The sequence below is a fragment of the Schistocerca gregaria genome, chromosome 4, assembly GCF_023897955.1.
Source record: "Schistocerca gregaria isolate iqSchGreg1 chromosome 4, iqSchGreg1.2, whole genome shotgun sequence".
NCBI classification, from domain to species: Eukaryota; Metazoa; Arthropoda; class Insecta; order Orthoptera; family Acrididae; genus Schistocerca; species Schistocerca gregaria.
This window is the reverse complement of record NC_064923.1, coordinates 574,311,522-574,328,873: the sequence shown is the minus strand read 5'-3', so window position 1 is coordinate 574,328,873 and position 17,352 is coordinate 574,311,522. Positions and strand designations below refer to the sequence as shown.

The window sequence follows — 17,352 nt, the reverse complement described above, 5'->3', positions numbered from 1 at the left end:
TCACTGTAAGGACAATGTGAAATTTAATTGGGAGAATGTATTTAGAGATTCCAAGAATGTTAACAGGCCAGTCTCATAATGAACCTATATGGCAAAGATGTCATCAATATGTCTAAACAGAACCAGGGGCTGAAGGCATATGGAATCCAGGAAAGGATCCATGTAAAGGTTGGCGTAAGGAGGAGCAATTCTGGTCCCCGTGGCTGTGCCCCTGATCTGTTTGTATGCTTGCCTCTCAAAGGTAAAGTAGTTGTTGGTAAGAATAAAGTTGATTAACGTGAGCAGGAATGATGTGAAAGGTTTGGAATCAGATGCACACTAACTGCGGAAATTTTCAGCGGCAGGCAGATGTTGGTATAGAGGGAGGTGGTATCAGTGCTGACAAACAAGGCATGTGGTGGGAGTGGGATGGAAACAGATTTCAGTCGATCCCCTTCATATAATCCTCAGGAATTTATGCCAAAATCACCATCTACCAGGGGCAAAGAACTGGGGAAATCATTATCCAGAAAGAGGTGTTGAAAATGAGCACCGAAATTACTGTGGGAACTTTAGTTTCAGAGAGATGGAATGTTACAAGAAGGTACACCAAATGTCACAGTTGTGCAGAGAAAGAAAGTGTGGATCATCGACATTTCCATCCCACGTGATAGCAGAATCAAGGAGCAAAAAGTGAAAAAAAACTTAGCAGGTACCCAGTGGCTCAGAGCCCAAAGAACTTGCACGGCACTTAAAAACTGTTGATGTTAATAAAATATCAAGCTGCCAAGTACAAAAAGCCTCTGTAACAGGATCTACATGATTTATACACCAGTACATCACATAGTTCCTAGACACTTGTGAAGTGTCTGACTAGTGATAACAATTTGAAGTTTGGGTTGTGAACTGCTTAGTACATTCTCGTTCAGGATGGTCTGGGATTCAGTCCAGTAGTCCCTGTTTAGAATTTCTGCTATTTTCATAAGCCACTTCAGGTAAATATTGAGCCTGTTTCTTGAACAAATTGTGATCTGTAGAAATCTACTGTACTTATAGTCAATTTTAAATAGCATTAATTCAAGCCCCTACTTATAATATAGATTCACAGATCCACATTTCCTGTGGATATATTTATCTTGTTGTTGTTAGTTGTACAAGGTTATAGGTCCTTGGATCTGTTTGATATTAGATGTGATCTTTTAACTTTATAAGCTGCAAACATTTTGCGTAAATTTTGTTTCTTTGTCTTCAAGAACAAAAACAACAAAGCAAGTTAGGTGCACTAAACTGTCGCAGTGTATCAGTGTTGCCAGCTTTATGCTGGGAAAAAACAATATGGCACCATCTTGAAAACTTGCAGTAATCTGCAAATGTCAATAGACTGCCAAGATTCAGCACTGCTACTGTCTCTCTACAGCTGTATACTGACTGAACCAGATTGATAGGTGGAGCAAGGGCTCAATACATACAAAATTTAAAAAATCACTAGAAAAACGTCAAAATTAAAATCAATTAAAATATAATTTTGTGTAAGTTACAATTATAATTTAAAGATTTTTAAAATCTACAGATGACATAAATGACTAAATTGTGAAGTATTTTTTGCAATAATGTAATTACAGAATGCATCAAAAGTGTTGTGAGAGAGTAAACTGAATTGCTTTATTACAGTGTTTCTTAAAAAAAATACCTAAAGTACTTCGGGATTACGGCAGGGAATTCGTTGCTAATGTATTTTTGATATCTGTGTGTAAATTGTGCTCAATTTTGTGCATTAATTTGTGTGCGGAAAACCATTTATGATCAAATATTAGATACATAGATCTATTCACAATAGCAGGAATACTTTGAAATTTACTCATAGTGTGTGTAATAATATTGGATAGGTGATTGAGAATTACATAAACATGAAGCACATATAAAATTGAAGTTCCAACAGTGATAAAACCATGACTATACAAAATTCATTGGTGCACATAGCATGCAAGCAAATTAGGCGGCTGCATATTAATGTTATCCCATTTTGTCACATTACACTGTGGATTAGTGTAGTGCCTTTGTAAACAACTGGAAAATTTAAGTGTAGTGGTGTACTTTCTAAAACCCACAGTTATCAAATCTATTTTCCTTAGCTGCCACTGTTGAAGTGGATATTTTTGGAAATGTATCCTCAAATTAATTACAACAGTATGTAGAATTTAGAGAACTTAGTATGTACATTTTTTCTCCACGTACATGTCATCCCAGGTTCAGTTTGACAATACCCTAGGAAAGTATGTATTTTATGTCACAAGAAGGTTCTTTATAAGAATTGCAGTTTTGTGGGTTTTATCAAGCCTGTCTTTAACTTCATTATTTAACAGTAATAATTACACACACCAAGATATTTTATAAATACTTTACAATTTTCCCTCAATACCTGTATGTACATGGTCTAAGACTGGCGCTAAACTTTTTGATACGCTAGTAGCTGCATGTACCATTTTTGCCATTCTAAAAGTGTTCAGAATGTTTTAGAAGTTATTATTAATTTCACCCTCAACAACTTGTTTAATACTTTTGAGACAGTGATGGATTCCCACGTGTATAATGGCATAGGCAGTGTCAAAAAGATACATGGGCATTGTCTCAAAAGTGTTAATGTTAATGTATCCACATATTATTAGTTTTGGAGGCTGTGACTCTTCCCAAGCCTTCAATTAATTTGTTGAGGAAACTGACCACATTATCTGTAAGTGGGTGGTGCATGCACATAATGATTAATTTCTTATGGACATCTAGCCTTGTTGGTTCAGCAGCTGCCAGTTCCAAATGTTTACCTACACAAATTGTGATCAGATCTTCTCCAGTTTTAAAATTTACACCACCTCTGATATAAATACATGATGCCCCACTTTTTGAGATAATTCTGCAGTAGTGAGTTGCACAGTCATATGAAGACAGCACTATACGTTGTATTTCATTGTTTCTACATCACTGCTGTGTAATGCATTTCGCTATTCTGCTCAAAGAGCTTAATAAAACTTAAAGCTGATGTACTTTAGTCTTAATAGACTGCACGTTCTGATCAAGAATAGATGTTCTGAGAAAATTTTTGTGGTGTTTTTCCACTCCTGTGTGGTAGAATCTGTCTTTCATGTACAACTGTAGAAATCTCATAAACTGGTTGTGAGATACTTTTAAGGGAGGTGAGCCCGTTGTCATGATTTACCCTAAGAAAAGGCGTAGTCCTCCCACCCAAAACAACAGGTGTCCGACCTTATGTGGTCCCACACCTGCCTTGTGTACTATCACTAATCAACTCACTCCCCCTCCCCCTTTCCCAGTCATGTTGAGGTGCAGAGCACTCCTGGTGTAACACCATCTCCCAATATTCCCAACTATCACCAGCACAATGTGCTCCCAGTCTGTAGTCATGAGTGCCATCTCCAGCTCTGTACCGACGTGCTGTACAAGACTGCCAAGATAAGGCAGATTATGCCGCTGGAACAACTCACATTGGTGCTACAAGTTAGGCCAGTATTACACTACCATATTTCTTTGTCAAAGTTGATATGTCAGGGGACTTTGTCAAATCCCGCCTGTCATCAAATAAATATGATCAAATCTATGACTCACTGTAGATTTGATCATAAAAATCATTCTGTGTGCGCGCGCACACACACACACACACACACACACACACACACACACACACACACACACACACACACTCTATGCTCTCCTCCTCAAATACCGAAGCCGTAAACTTAGGACAGTGTGAAAACCATGGACAAGCATCTTGTAAATGTAGAGAACAAATGTGTGTAAATGGTACGGCTACTGTCAGAACCCATGCAAGGAATCACAAAAATTGGTGCAATGAGAGTGAGATTGTCAGACTCCATGCAAGGGTTCATAAAAATAGATGCATTCGGAGTAAGACTGCAAATTAACAAAACAGGAGTGTATGTAAGTCAGCATCTCTCATTAACTTTTTTGACCGCCAATATACAGCATTGTGGATATGTATGTGACTTATTATCTGATTCATATCATCCATTCTTATCCATAAAAAGTATCATATTACATACAGAGCATCAGTAAATGTGCTAATAGTAAACTGCAGGAACGTCTATAGATAGGTCCCAGAACTGCTTTCATTAATAAACGGTCACAATGCCCATATAGTACTAGGTACAGAAAGTTGGCTGAAACCACATGTAAACAGTAATGAAATCCTAAACTCAGATTGGAATGTATACCGCAGAGACAGCCTGGACAGTGAAGGGGGAGGCGTGTTTATAGCGATAAGAAGTGCAATAGTATCGAAGGAAATTGACGGAGATTCGAATTGTGAAATGATTTGGGTGAAGGTCATGGTTAAAGCAGGCTCAGACATGGTAATTGGATGTCTCTATAGGCCCCCCGGCTCAGCAGCTGTTGTGGCTCAGCACCTGAAGAATAATTTGGAAAATATTTCGAGTAGATTTCCCCACCATGTTATAGTTCTGGGTGGAGATTTAAATTTGCCGAATATAGACTGGGAGACTCAAATGTTCATAACGGGTGGCAGGGACAAAGAATCCAGTGAAATATTTTTAAGTGCTTTATCTGAAAACTACCTTGAGCAGTTAAACAGAGAACCGACTCGTGGCGATAACATATTAGACCTTCTGGTGACAAACAGACCCGAACTATTTGAATCAGTTAATGCAGAACAGGGAATCAGCGATCATAAAGCGGTTACTGCATCGATGATTTCAGCTGTAAATAGAAATATTAAAAAAGGTAGGAAGATTTTTCTGTTTAGCAAAAGTGACAAAAAGCAGATTACAGAGTACCTGACGGCTCAACACAAAAGTTTTGTCTCAAGTACAGATAGTGTTGAGGATCAGTAGACAAAGTTCAAAACCATCGTACAATATGCGTTAGATGAGTATGTGCCAAGCAAGATCGTAAGAGATGGGAAAGAGCCTCCGTGGTACAACAACCGAGTTAGAAAACTGCTGCGGAAGCAAAGGGAACTTCACAGCAAACATAAACATAGCCAAAGCCTTGCAGACAAACAAAAATTACGCAAAGTGAAATGTAGTGTGAGGAGGGCTATGCGAGAGGCTTTCAATGAATTCGAAAGTAAAGTTCTATGTACTGACTTGGCAGAAAGTCCTAAGAAATTTTGGTCCTATGTCAAAGCGGTAGGTGGATCAAAACAAAATGTCCAGACACTCTGTGACCAAAATGATACTGAAACAGAGGATGACAGACTAAAGGCAGAAATACTAAATGTCTTCTTCCAAAGCTGTTTCACAGAGGAAGACTGCACTGTGCTTCCTTCTCTAGATTGTCGCACAGTTGACAAAATGGTAGATATCGAAATAGACGACAGAGGGATAGAGAAACAATTAAAATCGCTCAAAAGAGGAAAGGCCGCTGGTCCTGATGGGATACCAGTTCGATTTTACGCAGAGTACGCGAAGGAACTTGCCCCCCTTCTTGCAGCGGTGTACCGTAGGTCTCTAGAGGAGCGAAGCGTTCCAAAGGATTGGAAAAGGGCACAGGTCATCTCCGTTTTCAAGAAGGGACGTCGAACAGATGTGCAGAACTATAGACCTATATCTCTAACGTCGATCAGTTGTAGAATTTTGGAACATGTATTATGTTCGAGTATAATGTCTTTTCTGGATACTAGAAATCTACTCTGTAGGAATCAGCATGGGTTTAGAAAAAGACGGTCGTGTGAAACCCAGCTCACGCTATTCGTCCACGAGACTCAGAGGGCCTTAGACTCGGGTTCACAGGTAGATGCCGTGTTTCTTGACTTCCGCAAGGCGTTTGACACAGTTCCCCACAGTCGTTTAATGAACAAAGTAAGAGCATACGGACTATCAGATCAATTGTGTGATTGGATTGAGGAGTTCCTAGATAACAGAACGCAGCATGTCATTCTCAATGGAGAGAAGTCTTCCGAAGTAAGAGTGATTTCAGGTGTGCCGCAGGGGAGTGTCATATGACCGTTGCTATTCACAATATACATAAATGACCTGGTGGATGACATCGGAAGTTCACTGAGGCTTTTTGCAGATGATGCTGTGGTGTATCGAGAGGTTGCAACAATGGAAAATTGTACTGAAATGCAGGAGGATCTGCAGCGAATTGACGCATGGTGCACGGAATGGCAATTGAATCTCAATGTAGACAAGTGTAATGTGATGTGAATACGTAGAAAGATAGGTCCCTTATCATTTAGCTACAAAATAGCAGGTCAGCAACTGGAAGCAGTTAATTCCATAAATTATCTGGGAGTATGCATTAGGAGTGATTTAAAATGGAATGATCATATAAAGTTGATCGTCGGTAAAGCAAATGCCAGACTGAGATTCATTGGAAGAATCCTAAGGAAATGCAATCCGACAACAAAGGAAGTAGGTTACAGTACGCTTGTTCGCCCGCTGCTTGAATACTGCTCAGCAGTGTGGGATCCGCATCAGATAGGGTTGATAGAAGAGATAGAGAAGTTCCAACGGAGAGCAGCGCGCTTCGTTACAGGATCATTTAGTAATCGCGAAAGCATTACGGAGATGCTAGATAAACTCCAGTGGAAGACTCTGCAGGAGAGACGCTCAGTAGCTCTGTATGGGCTTTTGTTAAAGTTTCGAGAACATACCTTCACCGAAGAGTCAAGCAGTATATTGCTCCCTCCTACGTATATCTTGCGAAGAGACCATGAGGATAAGATCAGAGAGATTAGAGCCCACACAGAAGCATTCCGACAATCCTTCTTTCCACGTACAATAAGAGACTGGAATAGAAGGGAGAACCGATAGAGGTACTCAGGGTACCCTCCGCCACACACCGTCAGGTAGCTTGCGGAGTATGGATGTAGATGTAGATGTAGATGTAGTGAACTGGTCATGTTCGATGAGCTCTCGCCCCTCTCGGATTAGCTTGTGCCACTCGAACATTTCTGAGCAGCTCAGGGTAGTATCGCCACAGGCGTCCTTAATCATTCGGAGGATCTCCGTCAAGGTTTTCCCAAGTTTCACACAGAATTTGATAGCATAGTGCTGCTTGAGACTTTTTCTCCATTTTGAAACGCGAAGGCACTACTGAACGGTGTACCAAAAAAATTGATGCGCTGATTGGAAAAAAATATTGGTCTCTCCAAAGGGCTCCCCACTACATACCCAGGTGGTCTGACCTACTCCACCGCTCCGTTCACGCTGAACACCCTGTAGGTGCCCTACCCTCTTCCAACTTCGTTTCTGTATGCTCCCACAAGCAGCACTTCACTGTTACCCACCCCTAGTGTACATCCCTTCCCCTCCCCACCTCAGCCTCCTCCTTACCCCCCAGCATCTACTATGCTTCTCTCATCAAGTGCTGCTGCTTGCAGTCTGGCCTTGGCAGTGAGAAACGTGTGTGCGTGTGTGCACATATGTGCATTATAAAATTAGATAGATTTGACCACACGAGGTACAGGCAGTTAAATTTACCCATGCAACAGCTGTTAATGGAATTGCAAACAGGTGCCAGTGTATGAGTACAAGTGTAGTAGGTATATAATTTTCAAACATTTATCACAATAGCTTTGAGGGAGAGACAAAAAGTATAGAAAAATGTTCTCAGTGAGTGTGAGTGGCTACAAATACACTTCTACATTGCTTTGTGCCTTTTCTTTATCTGTAATAAAGTCAACTAGCATTATTTTTAAAAGTAACTTTGGATCGTGCCTGTCTTTCTCACTGTTATTACATTTCCAAAATAGTTCTCTCTGTGCTACTTATTATACTCAGTCTTGTCCTGTGTTTTCCTCTGCTGCTTGCAAATGTATGATTTAGGATACTGAAACTTTGATCTGTTTTGAACATTTGCTAATCATGCTATGTTTCTCTACTAGTGCTCTTACATTATATTTTCTGTTTTACATCCTACAGGAGGCTAAGAATACTGATAAGAAATCTGCCCAAAGATCTGAGGAATCTCCATCAATTCCTGCAATGAGAGATTTAGTTACTGATGAAGATGAAGTTTTGTTAGAAGAATATGAGGAAAATAATTGTGAAGATGTCACCACTGATGCCACTGACGATGAAGAAGATGAAGAGAACCAGCTGGATGAGCCAAAGCCAACCCAAGTACTTTCACTAACATAATGTGATTTATTGTAGAGTAGCTATAAAATTGTATGTAAAATATGCCCGTGTGTCAAGATATTGATGTATCTGAAGAACAAGTGAGCAAGCAGTCATGTGTCAATTGAATGAAATGTTTGTCAGCTGGAGGGGTTCTGCGAGTAAATAATAAAGAAAAGTGTAGTATAAGTAGAAACACTGTAAAATATTGAATCTGTCCTTTCATTTGTTATGCCAGAAAATGTGCTAACATAATGTGTTTAGCTGAACATTATGGTTATGTGCGAGGGTTGCATAGTTTCACAAAGGAAGTACAGAATTCTGAAGAAAAATTGAAAGAGCGAAAATGTACTTTTCTAGTAGTTTAGAGAGATTATCTACATATACATGCATACAAGCCGTTGTTCAGTGCACTTTGTACCATTGCTACTCATTCCTTTTCCCGTTACACTCAGAAATCGAGTGAAAGGAAAATGATTTCCTCTGTATGAACTCCAGTCTTTCATGTGCTTATTTCTTTTCAGAATATGACTTTTTCATTAGTTATAGCCCCACATGACTGCTGTTCACTTCTAAACACTGTCTTAAATGTTGCACTAGCTTCTTACCCTGCAGAGAATTTCTTTGCTTGGGGACTGCACTAGTTGACAAAAGGCTACATTGTATTCCTCCTCACCTTCACACCATTGTTTCAAATTCTGGAAGAGGTAATAGTGGCTGGCTGTGAGATCAAGACTATAGGTGTGTGGTTGAAAAATTACTAATGGAAATAATGCATCTTATCGATGGTACATGTAGCAGTGTGTGGACCTATGTTGACATGCAGAAGGACTACCTTAGATAGCATTTTCCCCCAACAATGATTCTGATTGGTGGGTATCAGTTTGGTTAGCATTTATCACTAGATTTAAGATATAACTGGTTACCCCCATTTGATGAAATCAACCAAAAGAATGTCCTTTTCTCCACAGGAAATGATGGCCATCGTTTTAAGACCTGAATAAGTGGACTGCTTGTTTTTTCCCTCCAGTTTTGGCATGATTGAATGGTGCCACTGCATTGACTATTTGTTGATTCTGTGTCTCATCGCCCATAACAGTTTGAGAAAAGAAATCATCCTCATCCTGTCGACATCAGTCCAAAAACTCTCATTTGTTTGACGCTCTTTGGTCTTTATGTCGGTTGGTAAACATTTTTAGAATCAACAGTTCATACCAAAATATATTATATCTATTTTGTGACAGTTATGTAAATAGTGGTAGAGGAAATTCATCAACTAGTAAATGAGTTGCCAGCTTTTGGTACACCTGCTACACGATTTCTTTGAACTGGATGTCAGGTTTACGACTCCACCTTTATTACACACATCTGTGCACAGCCAGTTTTGAATACTCAGCCTATTAGTCATTACTGTGGGCTCATAAATTAAGTACACCTTCTGATAAATTTGTATAGCTGTAGATCCTTTTGCATATAAAAATCAAATTACCACACACACTGTGCAAGTGGCAGGAGCAGTGATATTTGAAGGCATTTTACCCACTTTAAAAGACAACAGAATCAAAGCAGTGTCTTCTACAGCTTTGTTAACAATCGGCATGGCTCTGTCTTTGTGAAACTCTGATTATATTTAAATGCTGGCATCTGAGAACAAATAGCCCTTACTTTTTGAATATGCTGCATACCTATATAATGTCAGTTGCACTCCAAAACATTTCTACAGTCTTGCTCAGTATTTCAGTTAATAAGTACAGTAGACCAGACTAAGGTACAAACTGTAATTCGCCCTGTGCTGTTTGTCTGTAAATTTAAAGTTAAAACAATTTCAGATCATGTAAAATCCATGGAATTTGGGAATTACAGAGTAAGTTGCTTTTTAAATGTTTCTCCAAACTGCCATCATCAGTTCATAAGATAGTGAATTATGAAACTTTGATACTGTGACAAATGGACTATTTGTTGTAAATGTGTCTTCTTCTAACCCTGAAAATTTGATCTGTACCAAATATTGTGGTTATGAATTTACCTTTTTATATTGATTTGGCAGATAGTGCCCCATAGTACAAAATATAGGATAGTGCACCTTAGTGCTTGAGTATTAAAGTTTAGAGTCAATATTATTCATAAATAAAGCTTTAGTGTTACAAATGAACACGTAATAAACTTGCCATTCCAGTGAAGGCCTGTCATCTTCTTATACACCTAAAACTTACACAATGAACAGTTTGATGTGAGCATATCTGCATTCACAGAAGTTTGTTTATTTTGTGCAGCTGGTTGAAAGTGAATGACTTTTCTTTGAGTGAGATTACCACTTGAATGGTCTTTATCAAAATGATTTTCTTTTCCTTCTGTAGAGTTCTGTATTGTCTCCCAAGCAGGTCAGTATGTGTCACTGGCTTACCCTGTAATGATGACCAATTCTGTAGAGCACCCGGGAAGTCATTGACATAACATACAAATAGGATGGGCTCAAGAGGAGCCTTGAGGAACCCCAAAGTTTGCTTACTATCATGGATATTATCTTTTCCATTATGTCCCTAATATTCCTGTTGTCTTAATGAGATTGTTCTAACACCTTCAGTTTTCAAGTGATTAATTATTTTTCTGTACTGAAATGCAGTGGTAATGGTAATATTCTGTAGTCTTTGGAAAAAGACGTAATTTGAATCAAAATAATTGTTCTTAAATTTATTTACAATGTTTTAATTTTTTCTATGTAACTATTTTGTTGTACATTATTAAAAAGGTAACCTGTTAGAAGGAATAATATATTACATTGTGGAAACAGTAAATGGCTTCACTCTTTGTTGCAGATTTATTTCTGCAGCCGAACCCATTCTCAGCTGGCGCAAGTGGTGGGTGAAATCCGGCGTAGCCCCTATGGGGTTGATATCCGTGCCGTTCCCCTTGCATCTCGTTCTAATTGCTGTATCAATGAGAGCGTTCGCCGTCTTGGTAACAATACTCTTATAAATGAAAGGTGAGGAGCGCAGCTAGAATTTTATCTGGGTGGGCATTTTGCTGCATGTGTAAACTCTGATACTGGATGTCTAACTCGTAGCAAATACTTTATCATAATTCTATCAAGTATAACAAGAGTCGTGCTGGACTTTGTATACTCCATTTTTGCAGAGTAATCTGGCTGGGCTCTCAGTTGGTTAAACCTTCATTCAGCTGTCTTTTATTTGAGGTACTCGTGTTACATAATTGATTTTTAGGATTATATTCCTACATTCGTATCCTATTTGAGGTACTCATGTTACATTATTGATTTCAGGATTATATTCCTACATTCTTATCCTAGAAGATACCAAATGTACACAGTACAATATGGCACTGTTTTAAATGCAATGTTAAACCGCATTGAATGTCATGATGTAAAAACAATGTAAACAACAAGGGTCTCAAATTGCTTGTCGGCTCATACCTGAAGTTACTTCTTCAGTTGGTGACTATATCCAATATAACCTCCTGTGTCCTGCCTAAGAGGAAATCCTCCACCCAGTCACAAATTCTGGGTGATACTCCATATGATCATACATTAAAAAAAAAAAGATGTTGATGTGGTATGAAGTCAAATAGTTTCAAGGAATACTGCATCAATCAGGTTGCTACAATCCATGGCTTTCATGATGTCATGTGAGAAGAGTGTCGGTTGAGTTTTTCAAGATCAGTGTTTTTGGAATTCATGTTGGTTAGCATGGAGGAGATCACTGTGTTTGAGGTACCTCATTATGTTTGAGCTCAGAATATGTTCTAGGATTCTGCTACATATGAATGTTAGCTAAATTGTATGGTAGTTTTGTGGATCACTTGTGTTTCTCTCTGTGTAGATGTGTGTGACCTGTGCATTTTTCCAGTCATTGAGTATAGTGGTCTCTCTCTCTCTCTCTCTCTCTCTCTCTCTCTCTCTCTCTCTCTCTCTCTCTCTCTCTCTCTCTCTGTGTGTGTGTGTGTGTGTGTGTGTGTGTGTGTGTGTGTGTGTGTGTGTGTGTTTTACAATGGGAGCTAACTTAGGTGCATACTCTGTATGAAATATGACAGGGATGCTTTCAGGGCCCATAGCCTTATTTAATATTAGTCATTTTGAGTGTATAATAATCATGTATTATTTATGCTTGTTCAAAGCAGAAAGACTTATTATAGGTTAAGTGAACATTTTAGAGACGTTGACACATTAAGCTACAATATTCAGAAGCGGCAGCAGTCGAACAAGGAAGGCTGGCACGTGTGTGACATTGATAACATTTCTGCCCAAAGTGAGAAGGCCAATGACCAGGGGAGTTTGCGCAGCAGCGTTCAGCACTTTGACAGATCAACGACCGAGCAGATGGGCAATGCTTCCAAGAGAGCAATGACCAGCACTGTTCGCTCATCAGTGGTCAATTCTCCAGGAACTGTCAGCATACTGAACTTCTGTGCGTGACATATCTGGTGATGTGGATCGGGATGACAGGGCAATGCCCAACCACACCAATAGAGGCAAAAACAGTGGAAAGCCAGCACTTGTATGAGTATTGGTAACATTTTGGCCCAACATGAGAAGCATACATCAATGACCGAAGAGTCAGTCGCCACCCTAGAAACATAGTGACGTTGGCAAAAACACTGAACGAATACCTCCAACAGATGGGCGTGAGGGGGTCTTTTGAGGGGTCCTTTGAGGTGGTCCTTTGGAAGGCCCTTTGAAGGGAGAAAGAAGACACAAAGAAACATCACCTGGACGGACGGTCCGATGGTTAGTCAGCAGATGTCATACTTCGCTACAATGACTTAGCTGCTACACTGCTCGACAGAAGAATATATCGGTACTGCGCCAGCCCATAGGTCAATGCAGAAGACACCATTCCAGATGTTACCAGAAAGAAGTTCGTGTGGTACTTACCCTGGTGGCTGTTGAGTACGAAGGGGCTGCGGCCTCACCAAATGGGTCACCTGTGAACTTAGATGCTGATGAACTCCCCCAGAAGGTGCCAAACCTGAGGGCTGCTGGTTCGATTCCGGGACGGAGCACTCAATGTCTATCTGTAGCTGCTTGTTAATATGCAATGAGCGAATTCCAAGAAGGAGGCCGCACCACCGCTGCAGAGAGTCATCGGCACGGTACTGAGGGAAGAATACGTTATCGGTGCACCACTGCAACATAACCTTCGCTGTATCAGCTGTCACCAGAATCTGCATGCTATGACTCCGCTGTTCCAGAGCCACGAAGGATTGAGCCAGTTCAAAGACAATGTATTAGTCTGTTTGTGTAGTCTTATGCCTCAATAAATAATTGTTAGTGGAACCACCAATGTTTCACTCGGACCTCACCCATTCCATCGGCCACAAAGTGTCGCTTCCTTCCCGCTATCTCTGACAAAATAATGACCTTTGCTCCCCTCTGCCACTGATGTTCAATATCAGGAGTCACTAAATCCTGACCCACTACAGTTGTTTCTCAATGCCATTGGCAATAATACCTATCTCACTTCTCTTTGCAGTAGTGTGAGAAGCAAACTTGACAAGCACACCAGTATGTTCCTTAGTAAACGAACATGTGAAAACTGATTTCAGCATTATTTGTGTTGCTTTGCTACCCTTAATTTCAGTTCCTGTGTCATCTCTAAGTGCATAGGACACTAATTTTGGTACAGCTGACAGCCTTTACATTATCACCTGAAGTTCTTTATGTGAGTGAATTTTCTGTAAGAAACATTGCAGTTCCCCTTTCATTCACACATGGAGATCTGTAACTCTGGCTGTTACGGAGTACCTTGAGGGATGTGAAATGAGTCAAATTAAGCATTAACAGGCAGAAGCAGCCCCAGGCTACTTCTGGAAGACTGGCAGTATTCAGAGTGTATATGGCCACTGCCACTCAACTTAGCTTTGATTTGACACCAGCCATTCCTGTCATTGCCTGCCATGTTTCCACTATCACCCCACCACCTGTGCAAACTCTGTTTATCTTATTTTCAAATTTATTTATTTTCTACATCTACATGTGCATCTATACTCTGCAAGCCAACTCATGGTGTGTGCTGTAAGGAAAGCATGTATCACTTGTCAACTCCCCTCCCCCCTCCCATGCAGTCATTAATGGTGTGTAGGAAGAATGATTGTTAATAAGCTTTTATGAGTTCTGGGATGTAACTGCCAAGTCAGTGATTGTTGAAGTACTCGATATTTGTTTTTATTAGTTTTATCTGTGTTCTTATTCATTTTTATTACTTTTACACACATTAAATACTATTTGAAATCATGTAAAGTAATTTAAGGTCTTGTGGACAGCAAAGCTCTTCATCTCGTTTTATGTCTCAAATTATACATCATGTAACGATCTTTGAATTTAGTCAGTTTATTCATTTTAGTTCAGTCCAAATACTTGTACAATCTTTCGGCTAAAATTTGCATTATAAAACTTTATAGAAAATCGTGTAAAACAAGATGGTTGCTTAACCAATATTTAAATACTTAAAGTATTTATAATTTTGAGCATTCCTGAGAAACATTTCTTCCTATGTATTTGTAATGCATCAGTTTTAGAATATCTTTAAATGAGGCAGTTGGAAATAATATTTTGTGTCTAATATTACTATTTCATATTTCATTGTTCAGAACCGAAATTTTACAAGGTTTTGAGCAGAAAAAAAGATAATGCCAAACCAGAATTATCGTCTCAATTTTTTTCTTTGTTTATAAATAATATGTAAACATACAGAGAATTATCTGTGTGTTTAATTTTCCATTGGAAATATATCAATGTGCTGATGGTAACAATGTATATAATAACTGCAATTGTTATTGAGTTGTTCGCAGGCCAGTGCCAAAGACAGTTTGTCTATAATGTTTTTGATGAACAGCCAATGTCTGTCATTACTGAAAACACATCATAATGTGACACAAAAGTTAATAACTTAGGTGAAAAAGTAACAAATCACTGAACACTAGAGGCATTAAGTTGTTTATTGGTACATAAAAAGGACCGGGCAGAGGAGTGGGGTTGAGGGGTGCACTCTAGCCCAAAAAAGGATGCATGCCTGTTTACAACTCAATTCCTCTACTATTCAGAGTGTTGTTACCTTTAGTCCTAAATTATTTACCTTCTGAAAAACTTTCCAAACCATATTGACACAAAAGTCTGTTTTGTCCTGTAGTTTGAATAAGTACCCACTTCTCTCAACAAAATATAACATTGAGCAAATTATATGAGATAATTATTTAAAATTTGTAAAATCTTCTGCTGTTGTTATATTGTGAGCTAATTAATATTTTAGTTCAACTATATATTTTACTATAGATGAGAGGGAATGCTAGAGCTCGAATCTAACCGATTTTACCTTAATGGCCTTTTCGCAAGATGTATTTTGGAGGAAGTAAAAAGTTAAATGGCTCTTCACTGATTTTGATGAACATATCTGTGATACTTTCGTGATTACTAAATGAACTTGCTACAAAATGTACTGCACTTCTTTGGATATTCTCTATTTCTGCTAACAGTGCTATTTGCTACAGGTCCTAGACCGACAAGCAATATACAGAAATTGGTTAAATGAGGGTTTTGTAAGGTCTAGCTTCTTTGTGGGTGGACTACTACTACTGAGGATTCTTCCAATTAATATGTGTGGCATCTTTCTTTCCTTCTGTTAGCTTTATGTGGACATTCAACTTTAAATCACTTCATTTGCATGCTCATAGATATTTAAAGGATGTTACTGCTTTTAGTGGCTTGTCCAATAACAGGTCTTTCTATGTACGGTACTTGTGCACAATACAATTTATTTGTTTACTTTGAAGGTCATTTGCCAATCCTTGCACTGTCAGTCCTCCATAGATCTTTCTGAATGTCGCTACAGTTTTCTAGCTTTCAGAATTCTCTGTATACACCAGCATTATTTGTAAACAACTATCATTGTACTACGCCTGTTCTCCACAGGTCATTGGTATATACTGTGAACATTAGTGGCCCTATAGTACTCCATTTGGGTATGTCCAAAGCCGCTTTGACATCAGAAATTTTGTGTGTTGCAGACAACATGTGTTGTATTTGCTAGAAACTCTTCAATTCAGTCACAGTATTAGTGTGTAATATTCTGTGCGCACATATGTTATAACTTTGTCAAACACTTCTGGAAGTCAAGGTACCTGGCATCAATCTGAGTGTTTGTATTTACTGCCTTCTGTGTTTCACAGATGAAAAGGGCAAGCTGACTTCACACAAGCACTGTTTGTGCAAACTTACTCTGATTTGCTACAGGATAGATTTTTGACCTTCAGAAACGTCACAGATGTCCAAACTTTTTAATGCTTATCTTTCAATCCTATCTGTCACTGTTCCATTTGCTCTCATTCTAGTTCTTACTTTATCAGTAGTTTTTTCCCCTTGATTATTAATATTCCTGTGCTCCTTTGTAAATAATCCATTTCCACAGCTGTTGGTTGTCTTTTGGGGTCAGCATTTAAAATCCACAGTTTTAATCCCTTTCATAGGACAGATTCACCCGTTAGCTTACATGTTCTTTTCTTACTATTGTTAGAAATGTTCTTGTCCCACGAAAAAGAATTTATACATGATATAACTTCTCTGCTTTGTTGTATTCTATTATTTACTTCTGTATTACCCAATCTATTTCTGTCAATATATGCCCCTATATATTTAAATTTTTATACCTGTCTCATAGCTGCTCTGTCATTGATGTGTATTTCAAATCCATTGTCACTATTCACTGCCAGGATATTCTGTTTTTATTTTAGACTCACTGGTAGTCCCCAATTGTCATGTTCCTGATATAAATGTTGTATCATGAACTCCAGTTCATATTCATCTTGTGCTAGAATTGCTTGAACATAAAGAAAACTTAATGAAAACACATGCGCAATTAACAGTGTAGCTGTTCTGTCTTTGGAGAGCCACGTATAAACTGAACAAGATGGGTGACATACCGCAACCTTGTCTCAGTCCTTTTGTAAACAGACTCCAATAACTTTGACCCTATTTTAGACTGTACCTTATTTTCTCTGTACATTTCACTAATAATCTGCAAAGGTTGGTCATTCACATCTATATCTTTCATAGCTTCTCACAGTTTTGTTCTAGGAACAGTGTCACAAACTTTTGCTAAATCTAAAAAGGCAATGTACAACTCTACAACTTCGTTTTAGGTTCTCAAGCCGTAGGAAGATTTAATAATAATGGGGTGCTGGTCCATTGACCCTGCCCTCAACCTATACGATCAGAATTTGGCGTCAGCATTTACTCCTCTAAGAAAATCAG

General features: G+C 38.8%; 1 protein-coding gene across 1 annotated transcript in view; it reads left to right on the top strand.

The window, feature by feature from the left end:
* Window positions 1-17,352, top strand: part of LOC126267464 (ATP-dependent DNA helicase DDX11) — a 153,943-nt gene that overhangs the window by 38,509 nt on the left and 98,082 nt on the right. The window contains exons 4-5 of the mRNA XM_049972735.1: window positions 7,896-8,096; window positions 10,910-11,076. Coding sequence (XP_049828692.1) covers window positions 7,896-8,096; window positions 10,910-11,076 — 368 coding nt within the window. The remainder of the gene's footprint in view (window positions 1-7,895; window positions 8,097-10,909; window positions 11,077-17,352) is intronic.